Source organism: Phyllobates terribilis, unplaced genomic scaffold (assembly GCF_046119375.1).
Source record: "Phyllobates terribilis strain yellow unplaced genomic scaffold, ASM4611937v1 Scaffold_10__3_contigs__length_209671492, whole genome shotgun sequence".
Lineage (NCBI taxonomy): Eukaryota > Metazoa > Chordata > Amphibia > Anura > Dendrobatidae > Phyllobates > Phyllobates terribilis.
In genome coordinates, this window is record NW_027362770.1 from 80,174,434 (window position 1) to 80,190,983 (window position 16,550).

At 42.9% G+C, this 16,550-nt stretch overlaps 1 protein-coding gene across 2 annotated transcripts in view; it reads right to left on the reverse strand.

Moving 5' to 3' along the window:
• LOC141164416 (electrogenic sodium bicarbonate cotransporter 1-like) overlaps positions 1–16,550 on the reverse strand; it is a 766,124-nt gene that overhangs the window by 87,920 nt on the left and 661,654 nt on the right. For both annotated transcript variants that reach the window (XM_073649614.1, XM_073649613.1), the window contains exon 17: positions 13,030–13,102. In XM_073649614.1, the coding sequence (XP_073505715.1) occupies positions 13,030–13,102 (73 nt within the window). The remainder of the gene's footprint in view (positions 1–13,029; positions 13,103–16,550) is intronic.

Sequence of the window (16,550 nt, forward strand, 5' to 3'; positions counted from 1 at the left end):
GAGGAGGAGGTGTGATGGTGTGGGGGTGCTTTGCTGGTGACACTGTTGGGGATTTATTCAAAATTGAAGGCATACTGAACCAGCATGGCTACCACAGCATCTTGCAGCGGCATGCTATTCCATCCGGTTTGCGTTTAGTTGGACCATCATTTATTTTTCAACAGGACAATGACCCCAAACACACTTCCAGGCTGTGTAAGGGCTATTTGACCAAGAGGGATAGTGATGGGGTGCTACACCAGATGACCTGGCCTCCACAGTCACCAGACCTGAACCCAATCGAGATGGTTTGGGGTGAGCTGGACCGCAGAGTGAAGGCAAAGGGCCAACAAGTGCTAAGCATCTATGGGAACTCCTTCAAGATTGTTGGAAGACCATTTCCGGTGACTACCTCTTGAAGCTCATCAAGAGATTGCCAAGAGTGTGCAAAGCAGTCATCAAAGGAAAAGGAGGCTACTTTGAAGAACCTAGAATATAAGACATATTTTCAGCTGTTTCACACTTTTTTGTTAAGTATATAATTCCACATGTGTTAATTCATAGTTTTGATGCCTACAGTGTGAATGTACAATTTTCATAGTCATGAAAATACAGAAAAATCTTTAAATGAGAAGGTGTGTCCAAACTTTTGGTCTGTACTGTGTATATATATATATATATATATATATATATATATATATATATATATATATATATATATAATATAATATAACTGGAGATGTGCGTCTCTGTCTGAAGCCTTTATAGACTGCGCAAGTGCGACATGCCTGCGCAGTCTGGCTCCAGACAGAAGCACGCATGTAGCCGTTACAGGTAAGAGGAGTGTGTATGGCGCCGGAGATCACGGTATGTGTAGACACTGAACGCATATCGCGATCTCCGGTGCCATACTTACATACTTACCTGACCGGGATGAGCGTTGCCGCGGCACCTCTCTTTGCTGGAGACCAGGGCAGGAGTGATGCGTCGGAATCGGCGCATGCGCATAGCGCTATTCGGCACCATTTTACTGAAGACATAAATGGCGCCGGACAGCGCGGTAAGGGCACGCGCGTACTCCGGCATCGCACTGCTCCCCCGGCCTCTGGCAGAACAGGACGCCGCAGCACTGGAGTACAGGGAAGAAAGGTGAGTATAAGTGTTTATTTTTTTGTATGTGTGCAGCGTGAAAGGGATGAGGGTCATGCATACCAAGATTGGGGGATAAGGGGACCATGCATACTAGGATTGGGTGATGAGGGGTATCATACATACCAGGATTGGGGGGTGAGAGGTACCATACATACCAGGATTGGGGGGTGAGGGGACCATGCATACCAGGAATGGGGGGTGAGGGGACCATACATACCAGGATTGGGGGGTGAGGGGTGCCATACATACCAGAATAGGGATGAGGGGTACCATACATACCAGGATAGGAATGTGGGGTACCATGCATATCAGGATAGGGATGGGGTACCATGCATACCAGGATAGGGATGAGGGGTACCATATATACCAGGATAGGAATGCGGGGTACCATGCATATCAGGATGAGGGATGAGGTGCCATGCATACCAGGATTAGGGGTACCATGCATACCAGTATAGGGATGAGGAGTACCATGCATACCAGGATAAGGGATGGGGTGCCATGCATACCAGGATAGGGATGAGGGAACCATACATACCAGGATTGGGGATGAGGCATGCCATGCATACCAGGATAGGGATGAGGGAACCATACATACCAGGATTGGGGATGAGGCATGCCATGCATACCAGGATGAGGGATTGGGTGCCATGCATACCAGGTTTCTGGGATGAGGAGGCCATACATACCAGAATAGGGATAAGGGGTACCATGCATACCAGGATAGGAATGCGGGGTACTATACATACCAGGATGAGGGATGGGGTGCCATGCATACCAGGATTGAGGTATGAGGAGGCCATACATACCAGGATTGGGGGATGAGGGGTGCCATACATACCAGAATAGGGATGAGGAGTACCATACATATCAGGATGAGGGATGGGGTGTCATGCATACCAGGATTGGGGATGAGTGGTGCCATGCATGCCACGATAAGGGATTGGGTACCATACATACCAGGATTGGTGGATGAGGGGTGCCATGTATACCAGATTTGGAATGAAGGGTGCCATGCATACCAGGATGAGAGATGGGGTGCCATGCATACCAGGATTGGGATGAGGGGTGCAATGTATACCAGATTTGGAATGAGGGGTGCCATGCATATCAGGATTGGGGATGAGGGGTGCCATGCATAACAGGATTGGGGATGAGGGGTGCTATGCATACTAGGATTGGGATGAGGGGTGCCATGCATAGCAGGATTGGAGATGAGGGGTGCCATGCATAGCAGGAATGAGGATGAGGGGTGCCATGCATACCAGGATTGGAGATGAGGGGTGCCATGCATAGCAGGATTGAGGATGAGGGGTGCCATGCATACCAGGATGAGAGATGGGATGCCATGCATACCAGGATTGGGATGAGGGGTGCAATGTATACCAGATTTGGAATGAGTGGTGCCATGCATATCAGGGCAGGGGATGAGGGATGCTATGCATACTAGGATTGGGATTAGGGGGGCCATGCATAGCAGGATTGGAGATGAGGGGTGCCATGCATAGCAGGATTGAGGATGATGGGTGCCATGCATACCAGGATTGGGGATGAGGGGTGACATACATACCAGGATTGGGGATGAGGGGTGCCATGCATACCAGGATTGGGATGAGGGGGGCCATGCATACCAAGATTCGGATGAGGGGCAATGCATACCAGTATAGGGATGCGGGGCCATGCATACCAGGATAGGGATGAGGGGTACCAAGCATACCAGGATGAGGGATAGGGTGCCATGCATACCAGGATAGGGATGAGGGGTACCATCCATACCAGGATGAGGAGTGCCATGCATACCAGGATAGGGATGAGGAGTGCCATGCATACCAGGATGGGGGTGAGGGGTGCCATGCATACCAGGATTGGGGGTGAGGGGTGCCATGCATACCAGGATTGGAGATGAGGGGTGCCATGCATAGCAGGATTGAGGATGAGGGGAGCCATGCATACCAGGATGAGAGATGGGGTGTCATGCATACCAGGATTGGGATGAGGGGTGCAATGTATACCAGATTTGGAATGAGGGGTGCCATGCATATCAGGATTGGGGATGAGGGGTGCCATGCGTACCAGGATTGGGGATGAGGAGTGCTATGCATACTAGGATTGGGATGAGGGGTGCCATGCATAGCAGGATTGGAGATGAGGAGTGTCATGCATAGCAGGATTGAGGATGAGGGGTGCCATGCATACCAGGATGAGAGATGGGGTGCCATACATACCAGGATTGGGATGAGGGGTGCAATGTATACCAGATTTGAAATGAGGGGTGCCATGCATATTAGGATTGGGGATGAGGGGTGCCATGCATACCAGGATTGGGGATGAGGGGTGCTATGCATACTAGGATTGGGATGAGGGGTGCCATGCATAGCAGGATTGGAGATGAGGGGTGCCATGCATAGCAGGATTGAGGATGATGGGTGCCATGCATACCAGGATTGGGGATGAGGGGTGCCATACATATCAGGATTGGGGACGATGGATGACTTCCAAACCAGGATTGGGATGTGGGGGGCCATGCATACCAGTATAGGGATGAGGGGCCATGCATACCAGAATAGGGATGAGGAGTACCATGCATACCAGGATGAGGAGTGCCATGCATACCAGGATAGGGATGAGGAGTGCCATGCATACCAGGATGGGGGTGAGGGGTGCCATGCATACCAGGATTGGGGGTGAAGGGTGCCATGCATACCAGGATTGGGAGTGATTGGTGCCATGCATACCAGGATTGGGGAGTGAGGGGTGCCATGCATACCAGGATTGTGGGTGAGGGGTGCCATGCATACCAGGATTGGGGGTGAGGGGTACCACGCATTCCAGGATTGGGGGTGAAGGGTGCCATGCATACCAAGATTGGGGATGAGGGGTGCCTTGCATATCAGGATGGGGATGAGATGCATACCAGGACAGGGATAAGGCGTGCCATGCATACCAGGATAGGATGGCGGGGACAGGATGGGGGCAGCACAAATACCAGGATGGGGGCAACATATACCAGCATGGGAGACCATATACCAATAAAAATGCTCGCCACCCGGGCGTAGAACGGGTTCAATAACTAGTATATTATATATATATATATATATATATATATATATATATATATATATGTATTTATGTCTATCTTCACATGTAAAAAGCCATAGAGTATATGGTGCTATAAAAATAAATAATAGTAATACACACACATTAATTTATTTTTCCCTAACTAAATTCTACTAGTTAGACTGGTTGGACAGGCCTACCCTCTGGATTTCATAACCAATTCTGTGGTGTGATGCTGAGACTGTGACTACAGGAGTAAACCCTTTTTTTCCCCCATCAAATGAATTAACCCCTTCGCGACCGTGGGTTTTTCCATTTTGGGGTTTTCGTTTTTTGCTCCTCCAGAGCCATAACTTTTTTATTTTCCATCAATATGGCCATGTGAGGACTTGTTTTTGCGGGACAAGTTGTACTTTTGAACGACACCATTGATTTTACCATATCGTGTACTGAAAAGCAGGAATAAAATCAGTGCGGTGAAATTGCAAAAAAGTGCAATTCCACAATTGTTTTTTTTTTTACTAATAAATGCTAATATCGACCTGCGATTATGATTCTCCAGGTCATTATGAGTTCGTAGATAAAAAACATGGATAGGTTTTTTTTATTTAAGTTGTGAAAAAAAATACAAAGTTTGCAACAAAAAAAATATGACGTCATTTTCCAAGACTGGTAGCATCTCCATTTTTAGGGATCCGGGTGAGGGCTTATTTTTGCGCGGCGAGCTGACTTCTTTATTGATACCATTTTAGGGTAGATCTGATCTTTTAATGTCCCGTTATTGCATTTTATTGCAATGTTGCGGCAACCAAAAAAAAACAAATTCTTTTTTTTCTCATTACGCAGTTTACTTATTGGATTAATTCTTTTTTTATGTTAGATCGGGCGATTCTGAATGCAGCGATACCAAATATGTGTATGTTTGATTTTTTTATTATTGTGATATTTTGAATGAGGCAAAAGGGGGGTGATTTGAACTTTTATTTTAATTTTTTTGATATTTTTAAAAACACTTTTTTTTACATTTTACATGCTTGAATAGTCTCCATGGAAGACTAGAATCTGCAATCATCTGATCGCCTGTGCTACACACAGCTGGGCTTCAGCCCTGCTGTTTGTAGCAAAAATATTCACTTGTTATGAGCACATGCCGTTGGGTGGCACTAATAGCATCCCAGAAATGACAACCACAGGGGTCTCCTGAAGACCTCAGGTTGTCATGCCAACCCATCGCGACCAGCGGCCATGTGACACGGGCGCCAATGGGCGGGACTAGTGACGCACTTCCGGTGCGGCGATGTTTAATGCCGCTGTCAGAGATTGACAGAGACATTTAAAATGTTAACAGCCGCAGGTGTATCGCGATTCCACCCATGGCTGTTAGGAGCACATGACAGCTGTACAGATCAGCTGTCATGTGCCCGGTAACATACAGGCTCAGTGCCTGGGCCCGCATTGAGTGTGGGGATACCACCTTGGATGTATGAGTTAAAAACATAGGCTTAATTCCCACAAAGCACATTTGGTGTTTTTTTTAACCTTGAAGTTTTTCTACAGCATTTCTGCACCAATTAGCTAAATTATGTTACTTGCATTCTCTCATTGCATTTTTAGGTTCATTTTTTTTTTTTTTTTTCAGTTGCGTTTGTCTTTTTGGTATGACATGAAGAAACATTTGTTACAGCTTCAGGATCAACTTTAAAAACATCAAATTTATTACATCAGTATAAAAATGTGTGACGAAATGTCACAAACTCACAAGGAGCTTTCTCATTTATTCAATTGACATGTTGTGGATTTCAAAAACAAACCACGGTGCGTAAAAAAAAACAGTGTGCAAGAGATTTCTAAAAGCCTACTTACTTTGCTGGAACTGTAATACGCTATACTTTTTGCACAGTGGAAATATGCATAGTCAGAAGCAGATCAAATGCTCATCTACAATGAGCTATTGGTGATTTTTTGATATTACGGATTTTCTGCACCATTTCTGCACCTATTACGCTATGTGCACATGTTGAATATTTGGTCAGTATTTCACATCAGTATTTGTAAGCCAAAATCAGAAGTGGGTGATAAATACAGAAGTGGTGACGTGTTTCTATTATACTTACCTTCTGACTGTCCCACGCATGGTTTTAGCTTTCAAATACTGAGGTATACAAGCTGACCAAATATTCAACATGTGCATGTGGCCTTAAGTAAAGTAGGTTACTTGCGGTTTTTCATTGTGTTTTTGAGTGTGTTTTTTAAATGCGTTTTTATCTTGTTTTTGATGCTGCGTTCTTTGTCTATTGTTGGTATGTCATGTTTTAAACAAAGCTTTGACAAAACTTTATTGATGCACCATGTGTGGATCATATGCATATTTGATGCTTTTCCACAGTGGAAATGCACTAAAATCGCATCTGCACTCTTTAGTTGCGGATTTTCTGCATCTAATGTAAGTCTATGGGAAAGATCTGCCTTTAAAACTCAACGTACCGGCAAGACAAATTGACAAGTTGCAGATCAGTCATAAAATAGAAGCACAGTGGGCAGGAGATTTCTTTAAATCCCATCCACTTTGCTGGAACTGTAAGACATTGCGGTTTTGATGCAGCAAAAATCTGCAGCACAAAAACGCATCATCAGTATTGAAAGATACTGCTATACATTTCAATAAGTATGCCACTTAACCCCTTCCCGACATTATACAGGTGCTTCTCTCAAAATTCGAATATTGTCAAAAAGTTAATTTATTTCAGTTCTTCAATACAAAAAGTGAAACTTATATATTATATAGAGTCATTACAAACAGAGTCATCTATTTCAAGTGTTTATTTCTGTTAATGTTGATGATTATGGCTTACAGCCAAAGAAAACACAAAAGTCATTATCTCAGTAAATTAGAATAATTAACAAAAAACACCTGCAAAGGCTTTCTAAGCGTTTAAAAAGGTCCCTTAGTCTGTTTCAGTAGACTGCACAATCATGGGAAAGACTGCTGACTTGACAGATGTCCAGAAGGCAGTCATTGACACACTCCACAAGGAGGGTAAGCTACAAAAGGTCATTGCTAAAGAATCTGGCTGTTCACAGACTGCTGTATCCAAGCATATAAATAGAAAGCTGAGTGGAAAGAAAAGTGTGATAGAAAAAGGTGCACAAGCAATTGGGATAACTGCAGCCTTGAAAGGATTGTTAAGAAAAGGCTATTCAAAAATTTGGGGAAGATTCACAAGGAGTGAACTGCTGCTGGAGTCATTGCTTCAAGAGCCACCAGACACAGACGTATCCAGGACATGGGCTACAAGTGTCACATTCCTTGTGTCAAGCCAATCATTACTACTAGACAACGCCAGAAGAGTCTTACCTGGGCCAAGGAGAAAAAGACCTGGACTGATGCTCAGTGGTCCAAGGTGTTGTTTTTCGATGAAAGTAAATTTTGCATTTCATTTGGAAATCAAGGTCCCAGAGTCTGGAGGAAGAGTGGAGAGGCACACAATCCAAGCTGCTTGAGGTCTAGTGTGAAGTTTCCACAATCAGTGATGATTTGGGGAGCCATGTCATCTGCTGGTGTAGGTCCACTGTGTTTTATCAAGACCAAAGTCAGCGCAGCCGTCTACCAGGAAATTGTAGAGCACTTCATGCTTCCCTCTGCCGACAAGCTTTTTGGAGATGGAAATTTCATTCTCCAGCAGGTGTCCACACTACCAAAAGTACCAATACCTGGTTTAAAACAACAGTATGACTGTGCTTGATTGGCCAGCAAACTCACCTGACCTTAACCCCATAGAGAATCTATGGGGTATTGTCAAGAGGAAGATGAGAGACACCAGACCCAACAATGCAGACGAGCTGAAGGCTGCTATCAAAGCAACCTGGGCTTCCATAACACCTCAGCAGTGCCACAGGCTGATCGCCTCCATGCTAAGCCGCATTGATGCAGTAATTGATGCAAAAGGAGCCCCAACCAAGTATTTAGTTCTTTTACTGAACATACATTTCAGTAGGCCAACATTTCGGATTTTAAAAACATTTTTCAAGCTGTTGTTATAAAGTATTCTAATTTACTGAGATAATGCCTTTTGTGTTTTCATTGGCTGTAAGCAATATTCATCAACATTAACAGAAATAAACACTTGAAATAGATCACTCTGTTTGTAATGACTCTATACAATATGATTTTTACTTTTTGTATTGAAGGACTGAAATAAATAAACTTTTTGATCATATTCAAATTTTGTGAGAAGCACCTGTATATACAACATTTTTGGGAAGGACTTCACAACGGATGCAGTATATATATGTCATAGCGATCGGCAGCGAACAGGGGGCTGTGTGCGGGCGATCGCCGCCATGTGACAGCTGATTCTGACAGCTGACACCCGGGCCTCAGTGACAGGAGCGGTGCCCGCAGCGGGAAGAAGGCCCCTCTGCCTTTGGATCGGATACCCGCGACATTGTCCCCACGATCATTGCCACAGTGACCCGATGTCGTCATGACGACATCCAGGTCACCAGAGCTAGCAAACTTGCGACATCATGTTCAGTGCATGATCTAACAAGTTTGTCAGTGCAGAACTGACAGTTTATATAGTATAGGAATACTCCTGCATCCCTATAGTATACAAGTGATCAGACTGCAATTAGTGAAAGTCCCATAGTGGGACAAAGTGTAAAAGTAAAAAAAAAGTGGAGAAAAAGTGAATTTTTTTTTTGTAAAAATATTTCAAAAATCCCAAAATAATAATAAAAAAATAAAACTATATTGTACCCATAGATAAATATTTTTATGGAAAAAAATAATCAAAAAAAGTACACATATTTGGTATCGCCATGTCTGGAACGACATAACCTATAAAACTGTCTCACTAATTAATCCCTTTGGTGAACAACATAAAAAAATAAATTAAAAAAAGGCAAAAAGTGAAGCATTATCATTAAACCGCCGAACAAAAAGTGGAATAAAACGCGATCAAAAAGACGAATATAAATAAAAATAGTACCTCTGAAAACATCATCTTGTCCTTCTAAAAACAAATTAATTGCTGGCTTTTGTTCATTCTGCCTCCCAAAAATCAGAATAGAAAGTGATCAAAACATGTCACGTGCCCGAAAATGGTAGCAATAAAAATATCAACTCATCCCGCAAAAAACAAGCCCTCACATGACTCTGCCGGAAGAAATATGGAAAAATTATAGCTCTCAAAATATGGCGATGTAAAAACTAGTTTTTGCAATAAAAAGCGTCTTTTAGCCTGTGACAGCTGCCAAATATAAAAACCCGATTGTCAGGGAAATATTGAGGAATATTGAAAATATTCTTCCTCCCCCTGCCATAGATATTGACCATTTCTCCCAAGCCTCTCTTCACTCCCTCCCTTATTCCCCTTTTGGTCAGTACAAAAACGGTCTCCATAAAAATCTCAGCACAAAGTCCCAATTAACACAGTCATGAGCAAGGCCTTAAACAAATGTGGACAGCAAGAGGTGCCACCAAGCTACTTAAAATGCGAGTATCCTTCTCCCTGGAAGACGCTGGGGACGATTAAAACGCAGGCTTGCAATAATTTACGTGTAACTGTGGAAGCTTGCTTCTCGAGCTTCAAAAAAAAATCTCCACGCACTCCGGAGCCGAAAATGAAATATGAAATATTGTAAGTTCCATACGTTCGACCAATATTTTTAGGGGTAGGACCAGCTAGGGAATGATGGGGATATTTTTCTTTCGCTGAAAAACCCTCCGTAGAGAGGTAGTGCAAAACACCAGAATAGCAGACTGCAACTATGCGAAGTGTGGTCTCTAAATTAAGGTAAAATCATAATAGAAAATATGATACCACTTTTGGGGTTCTGGGATCAATGAGCGATAAGTTATCCCAGAAGTTAGAGTTTTAATAAATTGTGCAAGCTGGAGCCCAACCCCTGTGATGTCATCCCAAAGGGGGTCCCTCCCTTCAGCATAAAATGGTTTGCTGAGGCTGGAGCCGTGTTCTTGTCTGGGAGCATATGTCTATCATAACGGAGGACCCTGTTCGATAACAGTTTAAGCGGGGCGTCTCCCCTCCACCTATGCTGATTCATCCCTGCGAACTGTATAGCATAAGTTTCCTCTTTAATCCTGTTTATTTTATGTAACTGCTTATGTACTTTAATGTCTCCTTTGTAACATCCTTGTATATATTTTTCCTAAACACTGCCTCCCCCGAAGTCATATATGCTACCAAAATGCAGGCGTTCACCCAGGCCTGTATTATATTTCAAATCTGGACAGTGGTGTCAGAGAATAATATTAATTATCGGGCTATCGTGAAGCGGACAGTGACAGTATGGGGCGTAAACACATATTCCATGCGTTGGAGCCCAAAGATGTGACACCATATGCTCACTGGTTGCTTGCCGATACCTAATTAGTGAGTAGTCTGGATCGTGTGCTCACGATTCCGGACGAAATACTGACAGCGTGACGGTAACGGCGAGAAATTGCGTGATCTCCCCGGTGCCGTCCCTGTGGAGTTCATGACATCGATATATATCTGATATCGCTGTAATCACACCAATCCGGAGAATAAAGCTGCATAATCAATTATACCACACAAGGAATGGCATAAAAAATAAATAAAACCAATTCCTCACCTGCTCTTGATTTTTTAATTCTGCCTCCGAAAGATAGCAGGAAGGTTCGGCTCACATTTATCCTGTGCTCTGCTCTGAGCGCTTACACTGGGGTTTCCAAGTAAATCTCTTAAATATGTGATTCAGACAGAACACCAGGAGTAAGATTCCCTATAATGAGGCAGATGGAGGCACCGTGGACGCTGTCTGACCTGTGATCCAGCGGTATCCATCTTTTTATTAGGCGTGCATAAAAGTGCCGTCGGCCACAATTTTGTGAACCTCTGAAAAGGACAATGCTGAACAGAGGCCAGACGAAGTCGAGAGTAACTCTGCTACCTCATTAAGTGGATGGATCCCTTAGGGGTTTCATCTGAATGACATCATTAGTAGATTTAGATGGAATGCCTGATATAAGTGCTCAGTGTAGAGCGCCGGATAAATGTGATCCAAAATGTTATGCAAAATGTTCCTAACAAAAGCTTCAAATCAATCCACAAAAAAACCCTGTCATCTGTCAATGGAAATATAGAGGATTTCCACATTACTGGTAGCAAAAAGGCTCTGGGAAAAGTAAAATGGCTCCGCACCTTATAAAGAAATTCAGCAAATTTGGCGCTCCCAAATCCAAATGCCATCCCTCCCTTCTGAGCCCCAGTGTGACTAAACCACATTTAGCGTGCACATGTTTGGCATTTCTGTAGCGATGTGAGCCCGTGGGAAAAATGGGATATTTTTTTGTTTCACGGCTGTACGTAATAAACTGTGAAGCACTTGAGGGTTCGAAATGCTCACCGCAAATCTAGATAAGTTCCCTGAGGGGTCTAGTTTCCAAAATGTTGTCACTTGTGGGGGGTTTCCACTGTTTAGGTACGTGTGCCCAAACAGTGTTTTTCTCCTACACATTGGGTATCAGCGTGCTCAGGAGAAATTGCACAACAAATGGTATGGTGCAATTTCTCTTGTTACCCTTATAAAAATGTAAAATTTGGGGCTGAAAAATATTTTTGTGAGAAAAATGTGAAAATTTTATTTTTACAACTCAATATTATAAGCTTTTGTAAAACACATGGGGGTTCAAGGTGCTCACCACGCGTCTAGATAAGTTCCCTGAGGAGCTCATTTCCAAAATGGGATCACTTGTGGCAGGTTTCCACTGTTTAGGCACATCAGGGGTCTGCAGACGTGACATGGGGTCCGCTGATTATTCCAGCAAATTTTACATTCAAAAAGTCAAATGACCCTCCTTCCCTTCCGAGCCCTGCCGTGCACCAAAATAATGATTTTTCCCCACATATGGGTTATTGGCGTGCTCAGGAGAAATTGCACAACAAATTTTGTGGTCTGATTTTAACTATTACCCTTGCAAAAATAAAAAAATTGGTTCTAAAGTAAAATTTGCGTGAAAAAAATTTAAATGTTCATTGTTTTCTTCCACATTCCAAAAATTCCTGTGAAGCACTTGAAGGGTTAATAAACTTTTTGAATATGGTTTTGAGCGCCTTGAGGGGTGCAGTTTTTAGAATGGTGTCACTTTTGGGTATTTTCTTTCATATAGGCCCTTCAAAGTCACTTCAAATGTGGTGTGGTCCCTAAAAGAATGGTTTTGTAAATTTTGTTGGAAAAATTAGAAAATCGCTGGTCAACTTTTAACCCTTATAGCTCCCTAACAAAAAAAAATGTGTTCCAAGATTGTGCTGATGTAAAGTAAACATGTGGGAAATGTTATTTATTAACTATTTTGTGTGACATATGACTCTGATTTAAGGGCATAAAAATTCAAAGTTTGAAAATTGCAAAATTGTTAACATTTTCGCCAAATTTCCAATTTTTTTCACAAATACATTTTTTTAGTATCATGAAGTACAACATGTCACGAAAAAACAGTCTCAGAGTCAGTGGAACCCGTTGACGCGTTCCAGAGTTATTGCCTCATAAAGTGACACTGGTCAGAATAGAAAAATTTGGTAATGAAGGTAAAAAGATGCTTGGGGTGAAGGGGTTAAAGCAATAGAGGTAGGGTATAGGGTACAAAAAAATCATGACTTTTCTGTACTTAAAGAAAGAACACAAAACCATGTAAACTTAACAAAACGTAGTCAAAAGAACATCTTTTGACTGTGTCTTGCCCATTTTAATGCAAGGGTATGCCTCCATATACGTCTGCATATGATTTCTTGCAAAACATTCATATACTTCGTAGAATTGCGCCTTGAAAATTAACATAACTTAATAAAATACCTTAAGAACTGGGGACAAAAACACAGAAATTCCGGTCAAGATGAAAACTGCTAAACCAGTTACTCTTTGTTCCCTGTAAGCACAAAACAGTTTTAATAGAAACTCTGCATCTAATACAATACTCAAGAGCTTTTATTTAGAAATTTAGACAGCAAAATAACATTATTATCTAACTTTATAGACTACCAATAATGTTATTTTTATTGTACATCTTTGCTTATATAAAGTGGAGCAAAAGTGTTAGCAGGCTTTTACAAAATGTTATATTTCTGTGGAGGAAGTTCCACTTGCCCATAGAATGTCATAGTGCAAGAATGACATTTTCCCATGTGTCTGTTTTGTTCAACTAATGCAGGGGTGCACAACTCCAGTCCTCAAGGGCCACAAGCAATGCATGTTTTCAGGATTTCCTTAGCATTACACAAGGTGTTGGAATCATCACCTGTGCAGGTGATGCAATTATCACCTGCACAACACTAAGGAAATCCTAAAAACATGCACTGTTTGTGGCCCTTGAGGACTGGAGTTGTGCACCCCAATCTAATCCTGTCAGAACCAGAAATAAGCAAGGTCTAAAAGGTTTCCTGTCAGTGTAACAGTAAGAATTATATGCAGGTGCTTCTCACAAAATTAGAATATCATCGAAAAGTTAATTTATTTCAGTTCTTCAATACAAAAAGTGAAACTCATATATTATATAGAGTCATTACAAACAGGTTGACTCTGATACAATTCAACAAGGACTGGATTTCACCACAGCTCTTAAGCCCTCCAGAAGACATGATCCAAAGCTAAAGTCACGCAAAATGTTCTTTTATGCTACAGGTGTTCACGGCCATCCCTTTCCATACAAAAACAATTTTCATAATCTTACACGAGTACCCTACTCCTGCTCCTGCCACATGTTCTTCATGGTCAAAACCCTAAAAACACTGTTCAATTAATTTATATTTCCCATCGGAGGCACTTGTTATGGGACCTCCTTACTTCATCAACCCTGATATAGCCCCTTGGGCTAATTTTTTGAGGCACCATGCCTATGCCTGCACATTGGGCAGTGGAAGTACTGTGCTAGAAGTCCTATCTTCAAGATTGTCTGGCCCATGAGGCCTGCTTCCGTCATCAACTATCAGACAGCCCCTTGGGCTAATTTTTTGAAGCAACATGCCTATGCCTGCACATTGTGCAGTGGCAGTGGAACAACAAGGACAGTAGTCCAACTTTTATAATTGTGAAGCCCTACTACTGATGATGATGGGTGACTTCTTCCTGCGTTAACCATCACACAACCCCTAGGGCAGTTAGCTATCCTTATGCCACTTACACACTGAGCTGTCAGAAGATCGCCTCGATCATCACTCGCTCCTACGTTACTTATGATAGCTCAGTGCGTACATGACATACGAGTCACGGTCTGCCGGCAATAAATAACAGTACTTCAAACAGTGTTTGTACACTTGTGCAGCCCCTGACCAGGTGCCCCATGTTATATACGTTTACACCATACATTTTTGAAACATTTACACATTACGGCTGCGCACACACGCTGCCTTTTTTTTATGTATGCGTATTTTTCTGCACTGTCCACTGAGACAGTGAAGAAAGATATTTTGTTGTTAAAAAAAGTTTCCCTGATTTTATTTATTGACTTCTCTATTCAATGTGATGAAGATACAAGTGAGCCCTATTTTTTTTAAATTTTCACAAAAATTTGACGTGGGCTTCGCCATATTTTTGTATACCAGCCAGGTACAGCAGGCAGGTACGGGCTGCCCCCGACCCCCAGCTGCTTAAATGTACATGGCTGAAAACAAAAATATCGGGAAGCCCTATTTTTTTAAATATGAATTTCATGAAATAATTATAAAAAATTTGAAGTGGGGCTTCTCCCTATTTTTGTGTCCAGCCAGGTACAACTAGGCAGCTGGGGGCTGGAATCCGCAGCGCAGGGAGGCCCAAGCTTTCTGGGCCCCCCCTGCTGCAAATTGCAGTCCGCAGCCACCCCAGAAAGTGGAGCGTTCATAGAAGCGCCATCTTCTGGCGCTGTACCCAACTCATCCAGGGCCCTGGTGCGGTGGCTCACTGGGTAATAAAGGGGTTAGGGCTAACTTGGTATTATCAGATGGCCCTAAGTCCGAAATTCATGGGGTCACGCCAATATTAGACATGACCGCCATGAATTTCTAGTAAAGTATTTAAAAAAAACACAACACAGAGAAAAATTTTTTATATTAGAAATAAAAAAAACAACATAGACTCCATCTTTATTTAAAAAATTATCTTCCATCCGACGTAGTCCAAAAATGCCATTTCAGCACTGCTACATCGCTCTGCATAGACACACGTCTATGCAGAGTGAGAGCAGGCTGAGAACTGACTGTGACAGTCAGGGTTCACCCCAGGTCATAGCTCAGGCTATGACCGCGGGTGAACCCTGCCGTCACAGCCAGAACACTGCCGACGCCTGGGGGAATTGCCGATCGCTGGGCAGAGCAGTGAATAATCCGGAAGGCAACGTCAAAATTTTTCTGAAAAATTTGTAAAAAAAAAAAAAAAAACTAGTGGAGGGGTTAATAAAGATGCAGTCCTTAAATGTGTTTTTATTTTATTTTTTAATGCATTTTTCACCAAAAATTAGACGTGGGCTTCGCCATATTTTTGTATGCCAGCCAAGTACAGCAGGCAGGAACGGGCTGCTCCCAATCCCCAGCTGCCTATTTGTACCTGGCTGGAAACAAAAATACAGGGAAGCCCCTTTTTTAATTATTTCATGAATTTCATGAAATAATTAAAAAAAATTTGACGTGGGGCTTCGCCCTATTTTTGTGTCCAGCCAGGTACAACTAAGCAGCTGGGGGCTGGAATCTGCAGCGCAGGGTGGCCCAAGCTTTCTGGGCCCCCACCTGCTGCGAATTGCAGTCCGCAGCCACCACAGAAAATGGGGCGTTCATAGAAGCGCCATTTTCTGGCGCTGTACCCAACTCATCCAGGGCCCTAGTGCGGTGGCTCACTGGGTAATAAAGGGGTTAGGGCCGGCTTTGTATTATCCGCTGGCCCTAAGCCCGAAATTCATGGGTTCATGCCAATATTAGACATGACCGCCATGAATTTCAAGTAAAGTATTTAAAAAACACACAACACATAGAAAAAAATTATTTTATTAGAAATAAAACAAAAAAACACTTAGAGACTCCATCTTTATTAAAAAAATGATCTTCCGTCCGACGTATCCGTCCGATGTATCTTCCGTCTTCTTTAGCTCAGCTACATCTCTGGTAGAGATTCTCTACCAGAGATGTAGCTGAGCTGTGCGACCATGGGAAAGTTGATGTGAGTTCAAGCAATCAAGCATGAACTCACATGAACCCTCTGAGGGCACCGCGTCTACTTCAAATGAACAGCTGATCAGCATCAGCTGATACCTCAGCTGTTCATTTGAAATAACCGGCGGGAAAGCCGGCAGTGAAAAGACTTCACCGCCGGCTTTCCCGTTCGGTGATGCGCTCCCCGCTCCCTGATGT